The 19,520-nt window shown below is 39.1% G+C and overlaps 1 protein-coding gene across 6 annotated transcripts in view; it reads left to right on the forward strand.

The window, feature by feature from the left end:
* ABCC3 (ATP binding cassette subfamily C member 3) overlaps positions 1-19,520 on the forward strand; it is a 104,298-nt gene that overhangs the window by 76,126 nt on the left and 8,652 nt on the right. For 3 of the 6 annotated variants that reach the window (XM_058165737.1, XM_058165739.1, XM_058165738.1), the window contains 11 exons: positions 3,276-3,402; positions 3,500-3,676; positions 6,084-6,251; positions 8,277-8,460; positions 10,335-10,440; positions 10,549-10,693; positions 11,817-12,024; positions 13,008-13,318; positions 15,022-15,221; positions 15,330-15,456; positions 18,296-18,397. In XM_058165737.1, coding sequence (XP_058021720.1) covers positions 3,276-3,402; positions 3,500-3,676; positions 6,084-6,251; positions 8,277-8,460; positions 10,335-10,440; positions 10,549-10,693; positions 11,817-12,024; positions 13,008-13,318; positions 15,022-15,221; positions 15,330-15,456; positions 18,296-18,397 — 1,855 coding nt within the window. Of the gene's footprint in view, positions 1-3,275; positions 3,403-3,474; positions 3,677-6,083; positions 6,252-8,276; positions 8,461-10,334; positions 10,441-10,548; positions 10,694-11,816; positions 12,025-13,007; positions 13,319-15,021; positions 15,222-15,329; positions 15,457-18,295; positions 18,398-19,520 lie in introns of those variants that run through there. The other 3 variants (XR_009153073.1, XR_009153074.1, XR_009153075.1) reach the window with 3 other exon arrangements.

The following is a 19,520-nucleotide window of genomic DNA, read 5'->3' on the forward strand; positions in this document are numbered from 1 at the left end:
ACAGGATGTTCCAAATGATGCTGGACACAGTAGGGGAACAATTGTATCATTCTTGGAAAAGAACAGAAGTCACCATGAGCAGCAGAAGAGTTGGAGCTTACCCTGACAACCTCATGACAAATCTACTTATTTTTGTTCCCCTTTCTTGTGATCAATGGAGTGTCCTCTCTGTCTTCATCACCCTTCAGGGTGACTTGGGTCCCTCAGAACCTCCTGGCAGGTTGAATTCGGTGCGATTCTTTAGAGCCCCGTGGAGATGTGTTGTATCACCGTGACATCATCCCTGCAATGTCAGCCCCTCCCTCAGTTCTCCTTCCTATACCGCTTATAGGAGACATGTAGAGATGGGGTTCTGGTGATCACTTACAAAAAATGTACTATGTTTGCGTCTAAGGAATTTAAAACCCATACAGGTGAGATATAAAAGATTCCACAGTTGAAACTCTGCCACATGATTCAAGTGGAAATGATCCATCACCAATCACTAAGAGACAGAAAAAGAAGGTTGCACTGTTTTCTCTTGGATGGTACAGTGGCTTTTATTGTCCAGATTTTTGTCCCAATTTTTTGTCCAGATTTTTCACATCAATATACATGCTATTTCCCAGCTGCCCAAAATCCAAGATGTGGAAAAAAAAAGGCTGAAAATTCTTATTAGACCTGCCAATCATAGGCCCTTCCTACTCATCCCTGTTGGCACAAATTACTTCAAGAAATATTTTGTCTGACTTTTCAAATTTATATTAATCCTTAAATTTTACTCAATTTCTATAGCAGGGGTCTCTAAACTTGACAACTTTTAAGACTTGAGGACTTCAACTCCCAGAATTCCTCAGCCAGCAAAGCAAAGCTGGCTGAGAAACTCTGGGAGTTGAAGTCCAAAAATCTTAAAGTTGCCAAGTTCGGAGACCCCTGTTCTATAGGGTTCTTTTTTAACACTTCCAAAATAGCTTTTCATTTCCTTAAAAACTTCTCTGCATTTTCTGTTCCTCTTTTAATTTTAACCATTCCTTCCTCTCTTTGACACTGTTCTTGATAACTAGAACCTTTTCTTTTTATAGTCCTTTTACAGTGCTTTCATCATGTTTTTTTTTCCAAAAATCATTCTATGAGTTACCTTTCCACCCTCCTTCTCAGCCTCTTCCACCTCTTCATTCTATTAGGCTTTTGGGGTGGGGGTGTCCCGTCAATGTAAATTCACTTATTTTGATGGCACTCTGTAACTTTAGAGGTCTTCTTTTCACTCTGTTGTAAGCAGCTTCCACAGCCTATACCTTATATCCACTTATTCATTCTTTGAGGTGATTAATCTAGCTTTTAATACCTTTTCCTGCAGAATTTGTACTTTTCTTCCTGCAGTCATTCTACTTTTACTGTTATTTATTTTATACCTCTTTCTTCCGTATCCATTTTTTTTCTCGATCCACTCTTGACTGTGTCAAAAAATGGTCTCTCCCAAAGTCATAGCCTCTCATATACATTGATTGCCAGTAGCTTCCAGGTACAATTCAAGGTGAAAGATCATAAAGCCCTTCATGACACAGAGCCTAGTTATTTAATAGGCCACCATGTCCAGTACTTTCTGCCACCTAGTAAGATTGGGCAGTGTGGATACATTCCATATCCCTTCAATTAAATAATTCTATCTATTGGAATCTAGGAAGTCTACCTTCTCTGTCATCTGCTATCTGGAACCATTTCTCCCCAGAGTTCTATATGATTCACTCCTAATGAAATTCCAAACAGCCAAAACTTGATTGTTCTCGTAGACCTGGAAAAAGAATGGTTGTTATCCCCTTGTCAGTTTTTCTTTGGTATGCTGTGTTTGTTTGTCTGGACGTGCATGATCTTTATTGTATTGTTCTTTGCTTTTTAAAGTATCAGCTATCCAGCCTTGGCAGCTTTGCTGGCTGAGGAACTCTGGGAGTTGAAGTCCACAAGTCTTAAAGTTGCCAAGGTTGGAGACCCCTGATCTAGAACAAGGGTCCCCAACCGCTGGGCTGTGACCTACTTCTGGGCTGTGGCCTATTTACAACCGGGCCATGTGAACGGTGGGTCAGCGTGCATACACCAGCCCACCACTCATGCGGTTCCCCTCTGCCTCCCAGCTAGGCGCCAAGCCACAAAGGTTAGGCACCTTTGGTCTAGAATCATCTGGAATCAATTGTTCTTTTAGATTGAGTATATATAAACAGAGATTCTTAAATCATATATGCAAATCATACAATTTTAAGGAAGTAACTGTTACTATTCTGATTTGTTTGAATTCCGGGAGGCAGATCCAACCGCCAATCAGCTGCTCGTGGTAAATCAGGCTGTGCTGAAGCTGACCAGGCTGTTTGCTCTTTGCTGCAAGGAGGCAAATTGCTGGGAGGCAGAGGCAGATTTTTTTTTTCTTGTTTTCAAAGGGTGGCTGAGAATGTCTACAGACTTTTAGCTATACAATTTAGGATGAACACCCTTGGAATGATGTGGGAGTAGGAATGGATTTCCAGAGGACCAATCTCCAAAGGGCAATTACTTTCTTGTATTCAAGTTAAACCACCTTCATTCAGACCTATTTCTTCCTTCTCCTTTTTTAATTTCACAGATGTACAAATACCTGTTTTTATCTTTTTCATTTCATTTCTTAATTCATACTTTATCATCTGCTTCCTTTACATTTTAGGTCACAAACTTCCACATATCATGGCTGTCAACAGTTAGCTTGCGTGCAAATTTCAAAAATCAACCCCATTCTGTTTAGCATGACCTTAAGAGTCAACGCTGAGAGAGAAAACGATTGTATTTGTACTTTCTGTCCCTTATTTCTTAAGGTGGCGCTTGAGTTCATGGTGACATCAAAATATCTTTCATGCCTTCCTCTGTAGTCATTAATTCTTCAGCTCGTGTTCGTCATTCTTTCTCAGATTACTGAAACATGAATGAGGTCAAAGTTGATTAAATAAAGGCTCCTGTTAGATAGAATTTTGTATTGTACTTTCATATAAAGGAAAAAATAGGCAGGCCTGCTAGGTATTTTTATTAGGATGGATTCCAGAAAACATGTCTTGGTCTGGTTCAGCAATAGCAGTCTATTTTCACTTTCAGGCTCTGACAAATTAAGATGTAATCCACTCAAGTATATGTCACAAAATATAAGTTAGTTTTTAAGAATCCTTCTCTGCTGTTTGTTGAGTTCTTTGTTGATTTTGCTCTATTATGCTTACACTTTAAATCAGTTCTACTTCTGAGCAAATGATCTCTCTTGGTTTTGCCTTTGTCCTCTCCTCCAGTATAAATTGGCTAGTCCGCAGTGGTTCTTTGGTAGCCATAGTAGGCCAAGTTGGCTGCGGGAAGTCTTCATTGATGTCAGCTCTTCTTGGTGAAATGGAGAAACTCAGTGGTGATGTGGCTGTGAAGGTTGGTTTTCAGCAGTGTGAAAAATATTCTGACAGTCTGAATATTTGAAATATCTGTGTAACTTCTAATCAGATCTGTCTTATATTACTGCTTTTAGGGTTCAATTGCTTATGTACCCCAACTACCTTGGATCCAGAATGCTACTTTGAAAGATAATATTTTGTTTGGTCATCCTCTTAACGAACTGAAATATCAGACTGTGTTAGAGGCATGTGCCTTGAAACAAGATCTTGAGATGCTTCCTGGAGGAGATCAAACAGAAATAGGTGAGAAGGTAAGACCTTTAGCAAAACATGCAATAGCTGCCTCTCTGAGTCCTCTCCACTATCATCACAGCAAGGCTTTTGGGGTGAATACAGTTTGACCATGCCAGGGACACTCCCAAAAATGTCCATCCCATTATTCATTCCATTCATGAAATAAATAATTTGGGGGTGAGCATGGCCATCAGTATTCTCTTCTCAAAATACAAATGAGTGAGACAAAAAGCAAAGCAAAGGTGTAGACCGTGTTCCAGAACTTAAATCCACATTGCTGAATTCTAGTTTCTGTCATTTGTATAATGAGATTCGGAAGCCAGTAATGTGATCCAGAAAGAAGTACAGGTCAGGTGTCAAATCAAATTAAGTAATTTCATCCATAAAACATAACAGTTACCCATTTCACAGGAGTTAAAGATAAATAAGATTAGATAGAATAAGGACAATCAACTCTTTATATATAGTGAGAATGAAAGAAAGCTACATATTTTCTCCTCACTTAGCAACTGCAATTCACTCCAACAAAAGCAAACTCTAAGCAAACCATGTATCTGAAAGAGAGAGACAGACACAGAGAGAGAGAGAGAGAGAGTTGATGCCATCTAATTTAGATAAAATTCCTTCATGTAGCAATGCAGCCTCACTGTAGTGTGCATTGTTGTGTAGGTGCAGAAATTTGGTCTTAAGTACATGAATTGATTGAAAAAAAATTTTTTTTACTACTGCTTACTACTGCTTCTTACCATCGTATTTGCAAATGGTCACTTAATAAAGCAATCCGCTAAATGAGGAGTGGCTGTAGTGAGCTTGAGTTTTTATATTTATTTATTCTGCAAACTTATATAGCTAGGGAAGAGAGCACAGTGGGGAGAAAAGCAACATGGTGGAGCATGCCAGGCTCTGAAAGTATGCTGAGCAGCGGACTAATTAGGGTAGAAATGAGGTGTGTATATAAAGTCAGATTTGAGGAAAAGATAAGAGAATGAAGGAGAAGAGCAAATGGGAAGCAGTGACATTTGAATAATGTAGTGGATTTAAAGCTTCCCACTCATCATTTTGAAAAAGGTTATGGGATTTTCCAAACAATTACCTTTTATTTAAATTCAAATTATTAAAGCAGTGCGTGCATGTATGAATGGTTGATTGATTGATTCAGAGGAAGACTGATAGTATTTTCTTATTACCAGTCTAAAAAGATAAGACAGATCCTGAAAATGGAACAGCGGTCCCAATTCCTCAGCATTTTTTCAGCTCTTTAACTTTTCTCAGAGAAGAAGAGCCCCTGAAGCTGGATTAGAACAAGGATTTACCTAGTCCAGGATCCATTTTCCACACTACTTTTCCGATGCCTCGGAAAAGCCACAAGTACAGCATCTATTCAGCAATTCTCTCCTGGACACATTAATTAAATATTCGTCTAAGACAGTACAGGGACCATCATTTAGTTTATTTATTTATAGCAGGTTGTTGGGAATTATATAAAATTTCCAATTATAAAATTTCAGTAGAGCAATAAAGAGAATTATAGCTTTCCCTTCCACAAATTTGTCTAATCCTTCAAATTCAATTCAAGTTGATTCCTTTGAAAGTCATTCAAGTTGCTATAAGCAGTACCAGAGATCTTATAGCAGAGAATTTCCATCCTGCAACCCCAGTGGATTAGGGTACCCTAATCCTAACCCTAGCTTCATTACTTCCCAGTTGCTTTATGCTGGTCCATTTTCCTGCAATTCAGCCTTTCCTCAGCCAGCTCCTGATCACATTGGTTGCTCTTTTCTGCACTTTTTCAAGTCTCCTTTTTGAAATGCATCATCTGGAGGTGTCGCCCCCCTTAGAAAGAAGAAGTCCTTTATCTTGGTTTTTTTCCCCATTGTCCTGCCAGCCTCAAGACCGTACTATTTTGGGGGTTGTTGTTTTTTTTGTCTTGTAACCAGTGACCTCTATGACTCCAGTTAGCCAACTAGCAGAAAGATTATGTGTCAAGACTGAAGCTGCATATCAATCTAGGTGTAATGAATTGATCCAACAATGGAATAGTCTCCCTCAGGAAATACTGGCCTCTCTTTTTCTGGCAGGATATAAGCAGAAGTTGGATGGGCATCTCACAGAGATGCAATAATAGTGATTCCTAGAATGAGCAGAAGGGTGAACTAGGACAGTGATCTAGAACCTTTCCAAACCTTCCCTTCCATAATCCTTTGAATCAATTGAACACTATGCTTTGGGAGCATGCAGCCAATCGGGCACCAAAGATTCTTGTCTTTCTACCAGGTCACAGGAATCTGAATTGCACCTTAGCTTTCCAACATTTGAGCTCTCCCTGCAGATATGGTGGGTTTTGTTAGAATTGGTACAGTTGCCTGTTGCATTTGAAAGGCATGATATACTTTTTTTCTCTTCTCTCCTCTTTTTACCCCACAGGGCATCAATCTTTCAGGGGGCCAGCGGCAACGAGTGAGCCTTGCCCGTGCTGTGTTCAGCAACACTGATGTTTATTTGTTAGATGATCCTCTTTCAGCAGTAGATTCTCATGTGGCAAAACACATCTTTGACAATGTTATTGGACCAGAAGGAGCACTTAAAGGAAAGGTGAGCCTAAAGAGATCTAAAATCTGCATATTTATAGGCACATATCCCTTTTGAAAGAGAGATGCTCATTGCTAGTCCTAAAATTTATGATTTTTTAAAAGAAAACGTGTAATAAGTCAGACTTTCTCAGTGTGTTGCCTACCTGATCCAAAGGACTACAATGATGCCCGTCCAGGGATGGCTGTTCTTGGTACAGCTATAAGCTATGCAATACGATGGAATTTGTAGTCCATTACTGCTCATCCATTCCATCCTAGAATTCCAATCCTGAATCATTCAATCATTTGATGTACATCATACTTTTTTTCTTAAAAGTGCAAGGTGGCATTGTCCCTCCTCCTATTTTACACTCAGAACAACAACCCTTTTGAACCTGGATTAGAAATTAGTGGCTGGCTCAAAGTCACCCAGTGAACTTCTATGGTTGAAGATCAATTTGACCCTGGATTTCCTACTTCCTGGCCCAAGGCTCTAATCTTTACATTACACTAGTCCTCAATTACTGTTGGTTGACCTTTGATATTTTTCTGGTAGTTTTTCCTACTATGTTTAATCATCTTTGGGCAGGAAGCAGAAAGCCATACCCTTCCAGATATTGCTGAATCACCACTTCTATTATTCCTCAACAACCCATCATGTTTTTTGGGATTGCTGCAGGTTGTCATTGAGCACCATCTGGAGGGCTGCAAATTCCCTACACCTGTCTTGAAATATGATTTTTCCTTTCAATGTTATCTTGATTGCCTAGACATCATCTACTGTGTACAGGAAATCATCCAAAATACATGTGGTGTTTACTTTGCTTAGGATTCCTTTCTCTCACCGTTTAATATTCTGTATTATTTTATTTAAAATAATAGCATTTCACAAAAGAAAAGAACATATTCTTCCTCTGTACTGATAGTCCTCAACATACAACTGTTCAAAGTTACAACAGCATTGAAAAAAGAGACTTATAACCGTTTTTCACAGTTATGACCATTGCAGCATCCCTATAGTCCCATGTTCAAAATTCAGGTGCTTGGCAATTGGTTCTTATTTATGATGGTTGCTCCCTCCTGGGATCATGTGATCAGCTTTTGGGACCTTTTGACAAGCAAAGTCAATGGGGAAGCTAGATTCACTTAAAAACCAAGTTATTAACCATTGCAGTGATTCATTTAGCAAGTGGGCCTGGGTACTTACGGGACCGCCTGCTGTTACCGCATGCCTCCCACCGACCCGTACGCTCTCACAGAGAGGGACTTCTCAGGGTGCCGTCCGCCAAGCAATGTCGGCTGGCGGCCCCCAGGGGAAGGTCCTTCTCTGTGGGGGCTCCCACACTCTGGAACGAGCTTCCCCCGGGTTTACGCCAAACACCCGACCTTCGGACCTTTCGCCGCGAACTGAAGACACATCTTTTCACTTGCGCGGGGCTGGCTTAAGTTTTATCGATTTTAAATTTCTTATTACTAATTTTAAATGGGGTTTTAGTTTTTTATATATTTTAAAGTTTTTAGGCTAATTATAATAAGTTTTTTAACTTGCATTTTAAATTGTATATTGTATTGTCTGTTTTTTACTTTTGCCTGTACACCGCCCTGAGTCCTTCGGGAGAAGGGCGGTATAAAAATCAAATAAATAAAATAAATAAATAAAAATAAGTGTGGCAAGAAGAGTCATAAAATGGGACAAAACTCACTTAACAAATGTCTCACTTGGCAACATTTTTGCTTGGCAAATTTTGGGCTCATTTGTGGTCGTAAGTCAAGGACTACCTGTATCTTCTCTCTCTGGTTACCATCTGATCAGTTCTAAACGATGCTTGAATTGACAAGATGCCTATGCCATTGTTTGTTGTGAGGCCAGCTGGTAATATGCGAGATATTGTTCATATCTTGAAGTTTGCAGTAGTGTTCATTTCATAAGATATAATCAAGCTTGTCTTAATTGTAATTATTAAAATTAAATATAACTCTTATTTTTAAGAATGTTTTAATTTTAGCAAGTCAGCACTCCTGACCACTGTACACTTTTTATTTTCAGACTCGAATTTTGGTGACCCATGGCATTCATTTTTTGCCTCAGGTGGACTACATTGTAGTTGTTGTGGATGGTAGAATCTCTGAAATGGGATCCTATCAAGAGCTTTTGCAACAAAATGGATCTTTTGCAGAATTCCTCCGCAATTATGCACCTGATGAAGACATAGAAGAAGATGAGCCAACAAGTGATGACACTTTTATTGTTGCTGTTTTAGTTGTTTATCTTCTGACATGCTCAGTCTATTAGATTATGCAGGAATCTCTCTCTCTCTCTCCCCCTCTCTCTCTCCCTCCCTCCCTCTTTGAAAAACATCAGAATGTGCACTGACAAAGAGATGGTATCACAACTACCTAACATTTCAGATATATGTAAAACTGAGTAGGCCTAAACACTTTCATATTCATCTAAACCAGTGGTAGTCAACCTGGTCCCTACCGCCCACTAGTGGGTGTTCCAGCTTTCATGGTGGGCATTAGGTTTTGTCCGATACTGAAGCACTTTCCTTTTTTTAATTTAATTGACTTTTTAAAAAATTTTCATAGCATTATTTAAAAACATTTGCATTAGGTTTTCATAAAATTCCCCGTGACAATTTAAATTTCTGAAAATATACTATTTGTATCGCCCGCGCATAAGTTTAGTTCACGTTACGTAAGTGAAATTAAATGGTGCTATAGTGCGACCGTAAACAAAAGAGCCTTGTCCCAGAATAGCTTGCGCATCTCCCCCACACACTCCCAGCTGTAACAGACAAGCAGAGCTGGTAGCTGGCACCCCCACCCCCCACAAACCCAATCCACGATGCGCGAGAGGCATGCGCAGACGGTGATACACGGTGCATTACTGTGGAACTGGTGGGTGGTTAGAAAATTTTACTACTAACAGAGATACAAAAGTGGGTGGTAGGTATAAAAAGGTTGACTACCCCTGATCTATACAGTTTCACTAATTTATCATTTTTTAAAATAAATAATATAAAAATAGGAAGCTAAATGTCTATGGAGATTCTCAGTCATCCAGGCCATGGTTGTCCCAAAGATGCTTTTTCAAGAAGCAAGTGGACTTTCTAGGGTTTTTTTCTTTGAAGACATTTCACTTCTCATCCAAGAAGCTTCTCCAGTTCAGAAGAATCATGTAAGATTCAATCAGAGTTGAAGAAGCTTCTTGGATGAGAAGTGAAACATCTTCAAAGAAAAAAAAAACCCAGAAAGTCCAGTTGCCTCTGGAAAAAAGTACCTTTGGGATAAAAATAGGAAGTTTTCAATTATATATTAGATATATTCTTCTCTATTTTTCCACTTCTTTTTCTTATCTCTTCCACTATCACTACCACCTCAAAAATTAGAACAAAGGACATAGTACAATAAGACACTCCCAAGTAACTTCAGAAATAATCATTCTACGGTGCACCCAAAGATCTCAATGTTTCTTGCTTTCGTTTAGTGTAGGCTCACTCAAATGTGGCAGAGCCAGATCTCAACACCCCCACCCCAGTTTCCTTGGTGATGAAACTGAAACAATGCGTTAAAAATCCAAATACATTGAAATCCTTTGTGCAATCATACAGGTAGTCCTCAACTTAAAACAGTTCATTTAGTGATCGTTTGAAGTTACAGAGGCACTGAAACAAGTGACTCATGACTGTTTTTCATATCTACAACCATTGCAGCATCCCCATGGTCACGTGATCAAAATTCAGACACTTGGCAACTGGCATGTATTTATGACAGTTGCAGTGTCCCGGGGTCACATGATCCCCTTTTGCGACTTTCTGACAAGCAAAGCCAGATTCACTTAACAGCCGTGTGACTAACTTAGTAGTTAACACTTAACAAATTGTGGCAAGAAAGGTTGTAAAATGAGGCAAAATTCACTTAACAACTGTCTCATTTAGCAACATAAATTTTGTGCTCCATTATGGTCCTAAGTCAAGGACTACTTGTAGCTGAGTTTCATTATTGCTCCTTGTTCTTTGTGACTTAGAAAGTGCTGAACTCAGACTTTTTAGAAGATATTCTTTTAGAAAACCCAAATAATTAAATATTTGTCCCTCTGTAGTAATGGAGGATGAAGAGGTTCTGCTTGCTGAAGATACTCTCAGCAACCACACAGATCTGGCAGATAATGAACCAGTCACAAATGAAGTCCGCAAACAGTTCCTAAGGTAAACCTGGAATTGCTTTTTAAGTGACTAGGCTGACCATTGAAATCAAGCATGTGTGCTTCATAGTAACGGATCTTTCTGTTCTTTTTTCTGGGGGGAAAAAATCAGGCAACTGAGTGTAATATCTTCAGATGGTGAATTATCTAGCAAAAAGTCTACCAAACGAAAAGTGTGTGACAAAAAGTCCCTGGAGCCTCCTCTAAAAGGCACTTCTGAGAAACTCATCCAGGCAGAAACTGCTGAAACTGGAACAGTAAGGAACCTTTGCTTAACATTAAATCCTTTTTTGTGGTAGAATTACTGTCTAATGAACTATGTGGGATCTATCCCAAAGGTGCTTTTTTCCTAGAGGCAACTGGTCTTCCTGATTTTTCTTTGAAGACATTTCACTTCTCATCCAAGAAGCTTCTTTAGAGCTGAAGAGGCTGAAGAAGCTTTTTGGATGAGAAGCGAAACGTCTTCAAAGAAAAACCAGAAAGCCCAGTTGCCTCTTGGAAAAAAGCACTTTTGGGACAACCATGATTTGAATGACTTAAGAATTTCCATAGATGTACGTGGGACCTAGAATATGAACAGACAAAAGAATACAGCTATCGGAGAGGTCTAGCAGCTTAGAAGAGGACCTTGAAACTTACACTTTTAAAGACATTTCTTGCTCAAATATTTGGTGGGGTTGTTTTTAAATAAACTTTTTAAAGCCTTCTACCACATTGTTCATGTTTTGTTGCCAGGATGATAGAAACTACCACCTCCCTTACTGATTTTCATAATTAGAGTTCCAAGAGATTCTGCACGCTGTAAAAGTGATCCAGAGATTTTAGATTTATAGGTCGCCCACAGCTGTTTTGTGATGAGAAAAAAAGAATAATTCAACTTTTGCAACAGCAGTAACAAATGGAGAATCAAGGCATGGTTGCAGGTTCTTTAAGTATATCCTGGAAAGTCATAGCAGAGTTCACGCAGTGATATTCTGAGACAAAAGGCTAGAGTTTGCTTTAGTATTATATTGTATTACTGCTTGAGTTTAAAAAGCTGCTCGGGCCAGTTAGATGGATATACACTGCAGTGTTTGTCTTTGCTCTTAATATGGAATGTAGATACAGAAAATCTCTTTAATGCTTTAATTTGGTAATTTCATAAATATTATAGAAGCTTACTTTATCTAGATTTGTAACAAATATATTTTCCTGACCAAATCTTTGATGCACTTCTATTCAGGAATTTCCATTTTTCAGCGATGGTTTTTTTTCCTCAAAATAATCTACATGCGAAGTATTCTAATTTCCAATTTTCCAATTCTTCTTCTGAGTTGCTATTATTAGTATAAGGATTTTGCATTTACAGTATGTAAATATTTATTTTCCATGAATTTACAGGTCAAATTTACTGTTTTCTGGCAATACATGAAGGCTGTTGGTCCTTTTATTTCTTTGTTGATATGTTTCCTGTATTCCTGTCAAAATGGTGCTGCAATTGGGGCCAATGTATGGCTCAGTGAGTGGACCAACGATCAAGTGATAAATGGGACTCAACAGAACGTTAAAATGCGAATTGGAGTCTATGCTGCCCTGGGTATCTTGCAAGGTAATTGCATTACATGTTTCTGCCCATCTATAGAGGGCAATTACTCAAATTCCTGGTTAAGAGTGTTGATATAATTATTTTAAAATAGTGATAATTGTGGTTTCTAGCATTCTTTAATACTTACTCCAAAGATCCTTGGACAGACAATGAACAAAATACTAAACAGTTATGTTGCTACAGCAATCCTTTTATTGCATTGTGGCAGCACCAGAGGTTGGTTCTAGCAGGTTCTGACCAGTTCTGGAGAATCGGTAGTGGAAATTTTGAGTAGTTCGGAGAACTGGTAAATACCACCTCTGACTGGCCCTGCCCCCGTCTATTCTCTTCCTCCCGAGTCCCAGCTGATTGGGAGGAAATGGGGATTTTGCAGTAATCTTCCCCTGGAGTGGGGAGGGAATGGAGATTTTACATTATCCTTCCCCTGCTATGTCCACCAAGCCATGCCATGCCCTCCAAGCCACATCCAGAGAACAGGTAGTAAACATTTTTGAAACCCACCACTGGGCAGCACCCCATTTTGATCTGCAGGCCTTTTGTATCCTTCCTTTACCCCAAGCAATGGTGTTGCCCTCATTCAATGCTTTCATCTCGGAAGTATTTTGGTGCTACTGACATGCCTATAGTAGTAGTAATAGATACAAAGAGAGAAGACATTGTGATCTGCAAAAAAGCAAAGGAGACACTAATAAAGGAGAATATTTGTAGCTCGGGGTTGAAATCGGGGGTCCTCAGTGCTCTCTGAGCTTGCTTGTTTCCTTGCAGATATTTCATTAGCCAAACTAAGTAACATTATCAGCACTTCATTACCTAGTTTGGGTAATAAAACGTCTGCAAGAAAACAAGCAAGCTCAGAGAGCACCAAAGACCCCTCCCAAAGAAGACGGACCAACGGTGTAGTGAAGTTGCATAAAACAGAATTTCTAAGGTTTCTGGGATTCAATGTGATTATCATCTCCTTCCTGTTGTCTCCTCTTTTGCAACAGGGCTGTTTGTTCTGATCTCCTCCTTTTCCCTAGCCATGGCTGGTATCAAGGCAGCCCGTATTCTGCATGCAGCGCTGCTAGAAAATAAGCTTCACACTCCGCAGTCTTTCTACGACACAACTCCAACAGGCCGAATCATTAACCGCTTTTCTAAGGACATCTATGTGATTGATGAAGTGATACCGCCAACCATTCTGATGTTTCTTGGAACCTTCTTTAATTCTGTATCCACAATGATTGTGATCATAGCAAGCACTCCGCTATTCGCTGTGGTTATAATACCTTTAGCAGTTTTGTATTATTTTGTACAGGTAATGCATGTCAATTTTTTTTCCTTTTGTTACTTCATTATTTGCGTGATTATTTTTGAAGTATCAGAAACCTGGGCAGATAATAGACTCTTTAAATGTGAAAGAATTAATCTGTTTTAATACTTACATAATTGCATACTTTCCTGGGTGCAGTTCCTTTGAAACACAGAAGCTCTTCTGTCTGAAGGAAATCTCAGTTAGGTTTACAAGACTGAATAACTTATTCACAATCATTTATTTACTTCCCTATTCTAAGTATTTTTGCTATTGTGATCTTTCTTAAAATAATTATAGCCTGCCCTTTTGTCTATAAGCTGCTCCAGCAACAGTAGAAAATGCTTGCCACTAGAAACCAAAATAATAAAAATTAAAAAAAAACATTAAACATCATCAAAGTAAAAACAGTTTTACTGTTTTTAAAAAAACATTTAACAAACCAGAAACAGTACGGAAGAAAAATGGAAGATAATTTTAATCTCCACTGGTATAGATCACTTTAGCACTATTTTGGCATGTTTTTTTTTATAATGCAGTGGGGATTTGACATTAACAGTGGAAAAAGAATCTTATCATAATAAGTTAGGACATCTTTTCCTGCCTCCTGAATTCCATAATTGGAAGGCCTGTGTTCAAAATCACTACTCTTACAGTGATATTGAAGCAGCTAATATACTAGGATGGAGTGGAGTGATGATGAAATCTGTATTTGAAATCTCTTCCAGAAAATAGATTATACCCCAGGGGTGAAATGTTCCCGGTTCGGACTGGATCGCGATGGCGGGAGGTGGTTTGGAGAACCGGTAGCAAAAATCCCTGCCCCCCTGCCATGCCCAGCTGAGCTGCGCGATCGTCAGAGGTGTTTTTTTTTTACTTTTAAAAGCATTTTTTCTTCGGCTGAAAAAATGCTTTTAAAAATATAAAAAAAAAGTCTGATGATGTAGCGGCTCAGTTGGGATCATCAGAACTCTTTAAAAGCATTTTCTATACAACCTCTTCAGCCTAAGAGGGTGTTAAAAATGCTTTTAAAGGGTTCTGACAATCAGGCAACTCAGCTAGGATCGTCAGAACCCTTTAAAAGCATTTATTACAGCCTCTTCGGCCGAAGAGGTTATAGAAAAAATGCTTTTAAAAGGCTCCTCTGGCAATCCCAGCTGAGTTGCCTGATCACCAGAGGCTTTTAAAAGCATTCTTTTACAACCTCTTCTGCGGAAGAGGTTGTAGAAAAAATGCTTTTCAAAGTAAAAAAAAAAGTTGGCCACACCCACCCAGTCACATTAAACACGCCCCACACACACACCAAGCCATGCCCACAGAACTGGTAGTAACAAATTTTACATTTCACCCGTTATACTCTCATAATCAAGGTCAGACTAGCTTTTTCTCAGAAATTGTTTTTCAGTCCATAAGACATTTTCATACTTAGAACATTCAAGCATGTAAACATCACCTGAAGCTAAAATGGCACCGCTCAGAAAAAGCTTTTCTATTGATTCTGATGTCTCAAAGGCTTTCCCAAATTTTAGTGAAACAAATCCCAAAGAATTAGATACAACTTCTTTTTCCAAGGCCTTTCTCATTTGGGAATTGTATTGGTTATCTGTGATGTCACAATCTTGATATCTGAGATCAAATATGTAAAACGTTTTAAGAGGTTTTGGTTTTTTTCTTCTTCCAACATAATGCTTTTGAACCGGCAATGGCAGCGGTTCTATGTAGCTACCTCTCGTCAATTAAAGCGACTGGAATCCATTAGCAGATCCCCCATATATTCGCATTTTTCGGAAACAGTCACAGGAGTCAGCATCATCCGAGCATACAAAAGAGAGACGTCTTTTATTTACACCAGTGACACAAAGGTGAATGACAATCAAAAAAGTTACTATCCCGGAATTGTAGCCAACAGGTAAAGTTGTTTTTAAAGTTGTTTTTAATGTCAGCCTCTTGTTTGAAAACACAAGTAGTTCCAAATGAAGTGTGTATTCTGTACTAAAAATGTCTTCTCATTTACTAGGTGGCTGGGAGTTAGAGTTGAATTTGTGGGAAACTGCGTAGTATTCTTTGCAGCCCTTTTTGCCGTACTAAGTAAAAACAGTTTGAGTCCTGGCCTCGTTGGACTTTCTGTATCTTACGCACTTCAGGTGTGTATAATACATTGCTTATATTAAAATCTCCCTCCCCATTTTTTGTGGCAAAGTAGGAATATAAGAAGATATGGAATGAACAGCAGTGGGCTGCCTCTTATGTCTAGGGTTGTGCTGATTTAGGAAGCAGTAATGAGCAGGACAATGATGCCAAAGGAGTATGACTGTATCACGTACATGAGAGGCATGTTAACCAAAGATTGAACATTTGGGGAAATAGAATGTATGCTTAGTACTCATTAACACAGGTACCAAGTAACTATACATCTTGTGAAGGGAATTCTCCATGTGGATAGAATAGAATAGAATAGAATAGAATAGAATAGAATAGAATAGAATAGAATAGAATAGGGCCGCGGTGTGGCTCAGGCTGTAAGAAGCCTGTTATTAAAACACAGCTGCCTGCAATTACTGCAGGTTCTAGTCCCACCAGGTCCAAGGTTGACTCAGCCTTCCATCCTTTATAAAGGTAGGTAAAATGAGGACCCAGATTGTTGGGGGGGGCAATAAGTTGACTTTGTAAATATACAAATAGAATGAGACTATTGTCTTACACACTGTAAGCCGCCCTGAGTCTTCGGAGAAGGGCGGGATATAAATGTAAATTTTTAAAAAAAATTATTGGCCAAGTATGATTGGACACACAAGGAATTTGTCTTGGTGCATATGCTCTCACTCTACATAAAAGAAAAGATACGTTCATCAAGAATCATAAGGTACAACACTTAATGATAGTCATAGGGTACAAATAAGCAATCAGGAAACAATCAATATCAATATATATCGTAAGGATACAAGCAACAAAGTTACAGTTATACTGCACTATATGGATGATAATATAGTTGAAAATGTCTCTCCTCTACCATCTTCTGGACATGTTGTCCCATTTTGAAGATATAGCTACAGTTGTGGTTCTTACTGTGCCATTGTTTGAGAATGCATTCTTGCCATCAGCATGCATGCCCAGCCTTGTTGCTAACCATGTTTCCTGAGCTTAGAAATCAGACTCTTTGTCCAGCCTCAGTCTGAATAGCTTAGTCCAACAGAAGAGATAATCATAAACAAAAAGTAGTCTAGACACAACTCAAGGTAGAGTCACTTCTGGGAAGAGAAAGCCAATGGCAATATTAGAAACAATTGCAGGGTGAAATATTGTGAGGCGTCTGGGAACGGAAGGGAAGAAAGATCAGACATCAGCAGTCAAGAGATAATGGGTGAGTCATTTGACAGCTTATCTTATAAACCAGGGGTCTCCAACTTTGGTCCTTTTAAGACTTGTGGACTTCAACTCCCAGAGTCCCTCAGCCAGCAAAGCTGGCTGGCTGGGAGTTGAAGTCCACAAGTCTTAAAGGGACCAAGGTTGGAGAACCCTGTTATAAACAACAATTTGGTCAAATGGAAAAAAATCTGGGGGAAAAACATTTCACAATATTCCCAGACTCTGGGTTGTCCTTGTTTCTTTGATCTTGCCCAGCTGTGCGAGTTTCATTTGCAAGTTAGCAGGAAGTGACAATGTTTGCTGCAGACCAAGATGGCAACCAGTGGTGGTAAATAAACCAGAATGCATGGGCGGGGTGTGTGTGTGTGTTCCTCCTTTAACTGGGCCTGTCTAAGAGTGTATTCTGCTTGTATTTGAGGAGAAACCATGTTAAGATTTACTGTTTGCTTCCACAACTTTTCTGACGAAAGGCCTTTAGTTTACAGCAGCATATTACGAAAGCTATCAGACTGCACAATCTGTCAGGGATTTAACTTCACATTTAGTATGAAGGGAGGGGGGGTGAGAAGACATCTGTTTGGCTAAGAGCAGGGTGGATTATGTGGCCCTGAAATTGAAAAGCAAAAGATTGGGCTTCACTTTAAAATGTGCACAACATTGAAAAAGTGCATTCAGAAACAGCAATCTGAAGTAGTGGAATTGCTTGTGAAATTTGGAACGTACAGCACCTGTGAAGATCAAAGGATTTGAATTGGGCCTCCCAGCCTTAAAAGCTATTAAAGTTAAGATTATGGCAAGAGGAAGCAGATCGATTGAATCTCTATCCCAGGTAAACAATAAGGTCACACATTCAGATTGGCAAAGCAATTAATTCTAGCCTTATTTTTAAATGGAACGAAAGAAACAATATCGGCCTGTATAATTAAAGATACCGTAGTTAAGATACCGTGGTTTAGAGAAAGTTTCCATCCCTATTTCCTTATTTAGTTTTCATTTTTATTCTGCACTTAAGCCAGAGCACCGAAAAAGTTCAAAACAGACAGAAACACAGAAAAGGGGGGGGGGGGAAATGCAAACTCAGATATCAGTTAATCTCTGAATATTAGTATTATAAGTACCTCATATGGAAACTTGAAAAAAAGCTCCTAAGGTTAAATCCCTCAACTCTGCTGTCTTGGTCAGGCTACTTGGTCTTCCAAACTGAAGTTTCAGCTTTGGTCCTCTTGTTCAGGGTTCTCCAACCTTGTCAACTTTAAGACTTGTGGACTTCAATTCCCAGAGTACCTCAGCCAGCAAACAAGTCTTAAAGTTGACAAGGTTGGAGACCCCTGTTCTTGTTACATTGCCCTCCCTAGAGATAATGTTGATGTCAGCGGGACCTTTCCAAGCAGAGAAGTCACTTTCTCTACAGAAAAGATAGATTATAAGTATTGGGAATGTTGATCACCGCATAACATCTGGATTTCTGGCTTTATCTTTTAAAGATATGCTATGGAAAACAACTACTTAATTGTATTTTAGAAATATCTCTGCCAATGGTAGCTAGAGTATCTGGGTTACTTTTTGTAGCCATGATTACCTTCTGACACAGGTAATACTTTTTTAACCATTGTGTAGGTGACAATGTCTCTGAACTGGATGGTACGAATGACATCTGATCTGGAAACCAACATTGTGGCTGTAGAAAGAGTGAAAGAATACTCTGAAAATGAAACTGAGGTGAGTTCCTCAGTGGGGGAAATTACTTCTCAAAAAACAATGCTGCAGTGTAAATATATAATTCCTCTATTGACTGGGATTAATTTAGCGCTACATATTTCAGGTTTCTCAGACTAAAAACATAATCAACTCAGATTTTAGACCCAAAATAACTAGATAAGATTCTAAATTTTGTACTAGAATGAAGTTCCATTAAGAGACTCTTACCCTCTATCAACATGGAGTGGAAATCTTTTTAGAGCCAGAGTGGTTTAATTATACTTTTTCCACAGTTGCATAGGCATCTAGCCTTGCACTCTTCAACCATGAAGTGATTTTTGGTGGTTGACATAACTCATATTTCTACCCTGAGATACTCTAGCCCTGAATGGAACTCCCACAAAATTAATGGGTTATACATCTCATTTTTAAAAAAAAAAATTCAGTTTGCTTTCATTTCAGAAATAACACAGTATTGGAAAATACATTAAATATTTTAAAAACATGGATTGCTCCTAAATTAAGGAAGAGCATTTATCCTATAGATGAGTGATACAAACTTTTTCGGCACTGAGTGCCCAAACTGGAATATGTGTGTGTGTGCATGCGCACCAGCCAGCTGGTCTTTGGGTTTCCAGCGCTCCGACATGCGTGAAGACCACCTGGCCAGCGCACACATGTGCACTAGCCAGCTGGTTTTGGGGTTTCTGACGCGCCAGCATGTGCGGAGACCAGCTGTCTGGCACACATGCGCATGCCGGAAACCAGAAGACTAGCTGGTGACGGCATGCACGCCCACAGAAACAGCTCTGTGTGCCACCTCTGGCATGCGTGCCATAGGTTCGCTATCACAACTATAGACTATTCCATACATAATATAGAGTGACTTCAGCTTGCACCATAACTAGTGTTGTTTTGCTTTCATTGAGTTGCAACAATGAAAGATACAACAGTATGTGGCAATATGTTTTCCTTGGTAAAAATTAGTACTGTCATTTTATTCAATGTCATTCATTGTTACTATATTATTCAATATAGTAGGTAACATGCAAGTTTGCCATCCCCATGAACCTTTTAATGTTATTGAATTATAATTCCTCCCAGTATTCTTTGACATTGGCTACACCAACTAGGTTGCTAGGAG

The sequence above is a fragment of the Ahaetulla prasina genome, chromosome 2 (assembly GCF_028640845.1).
Source record: "Ahaetulla prasina isolate Xishuangbanna chromosome 2, ASM2864084v1, whole genome shotgun sequence".
Classification (NCBI taxonomy): Eukaryota; Metazoa; Chordata; class Lepidosauria; order Squamata; family Colubridae; genus Ahaetulla; species Ahaetulla prasina.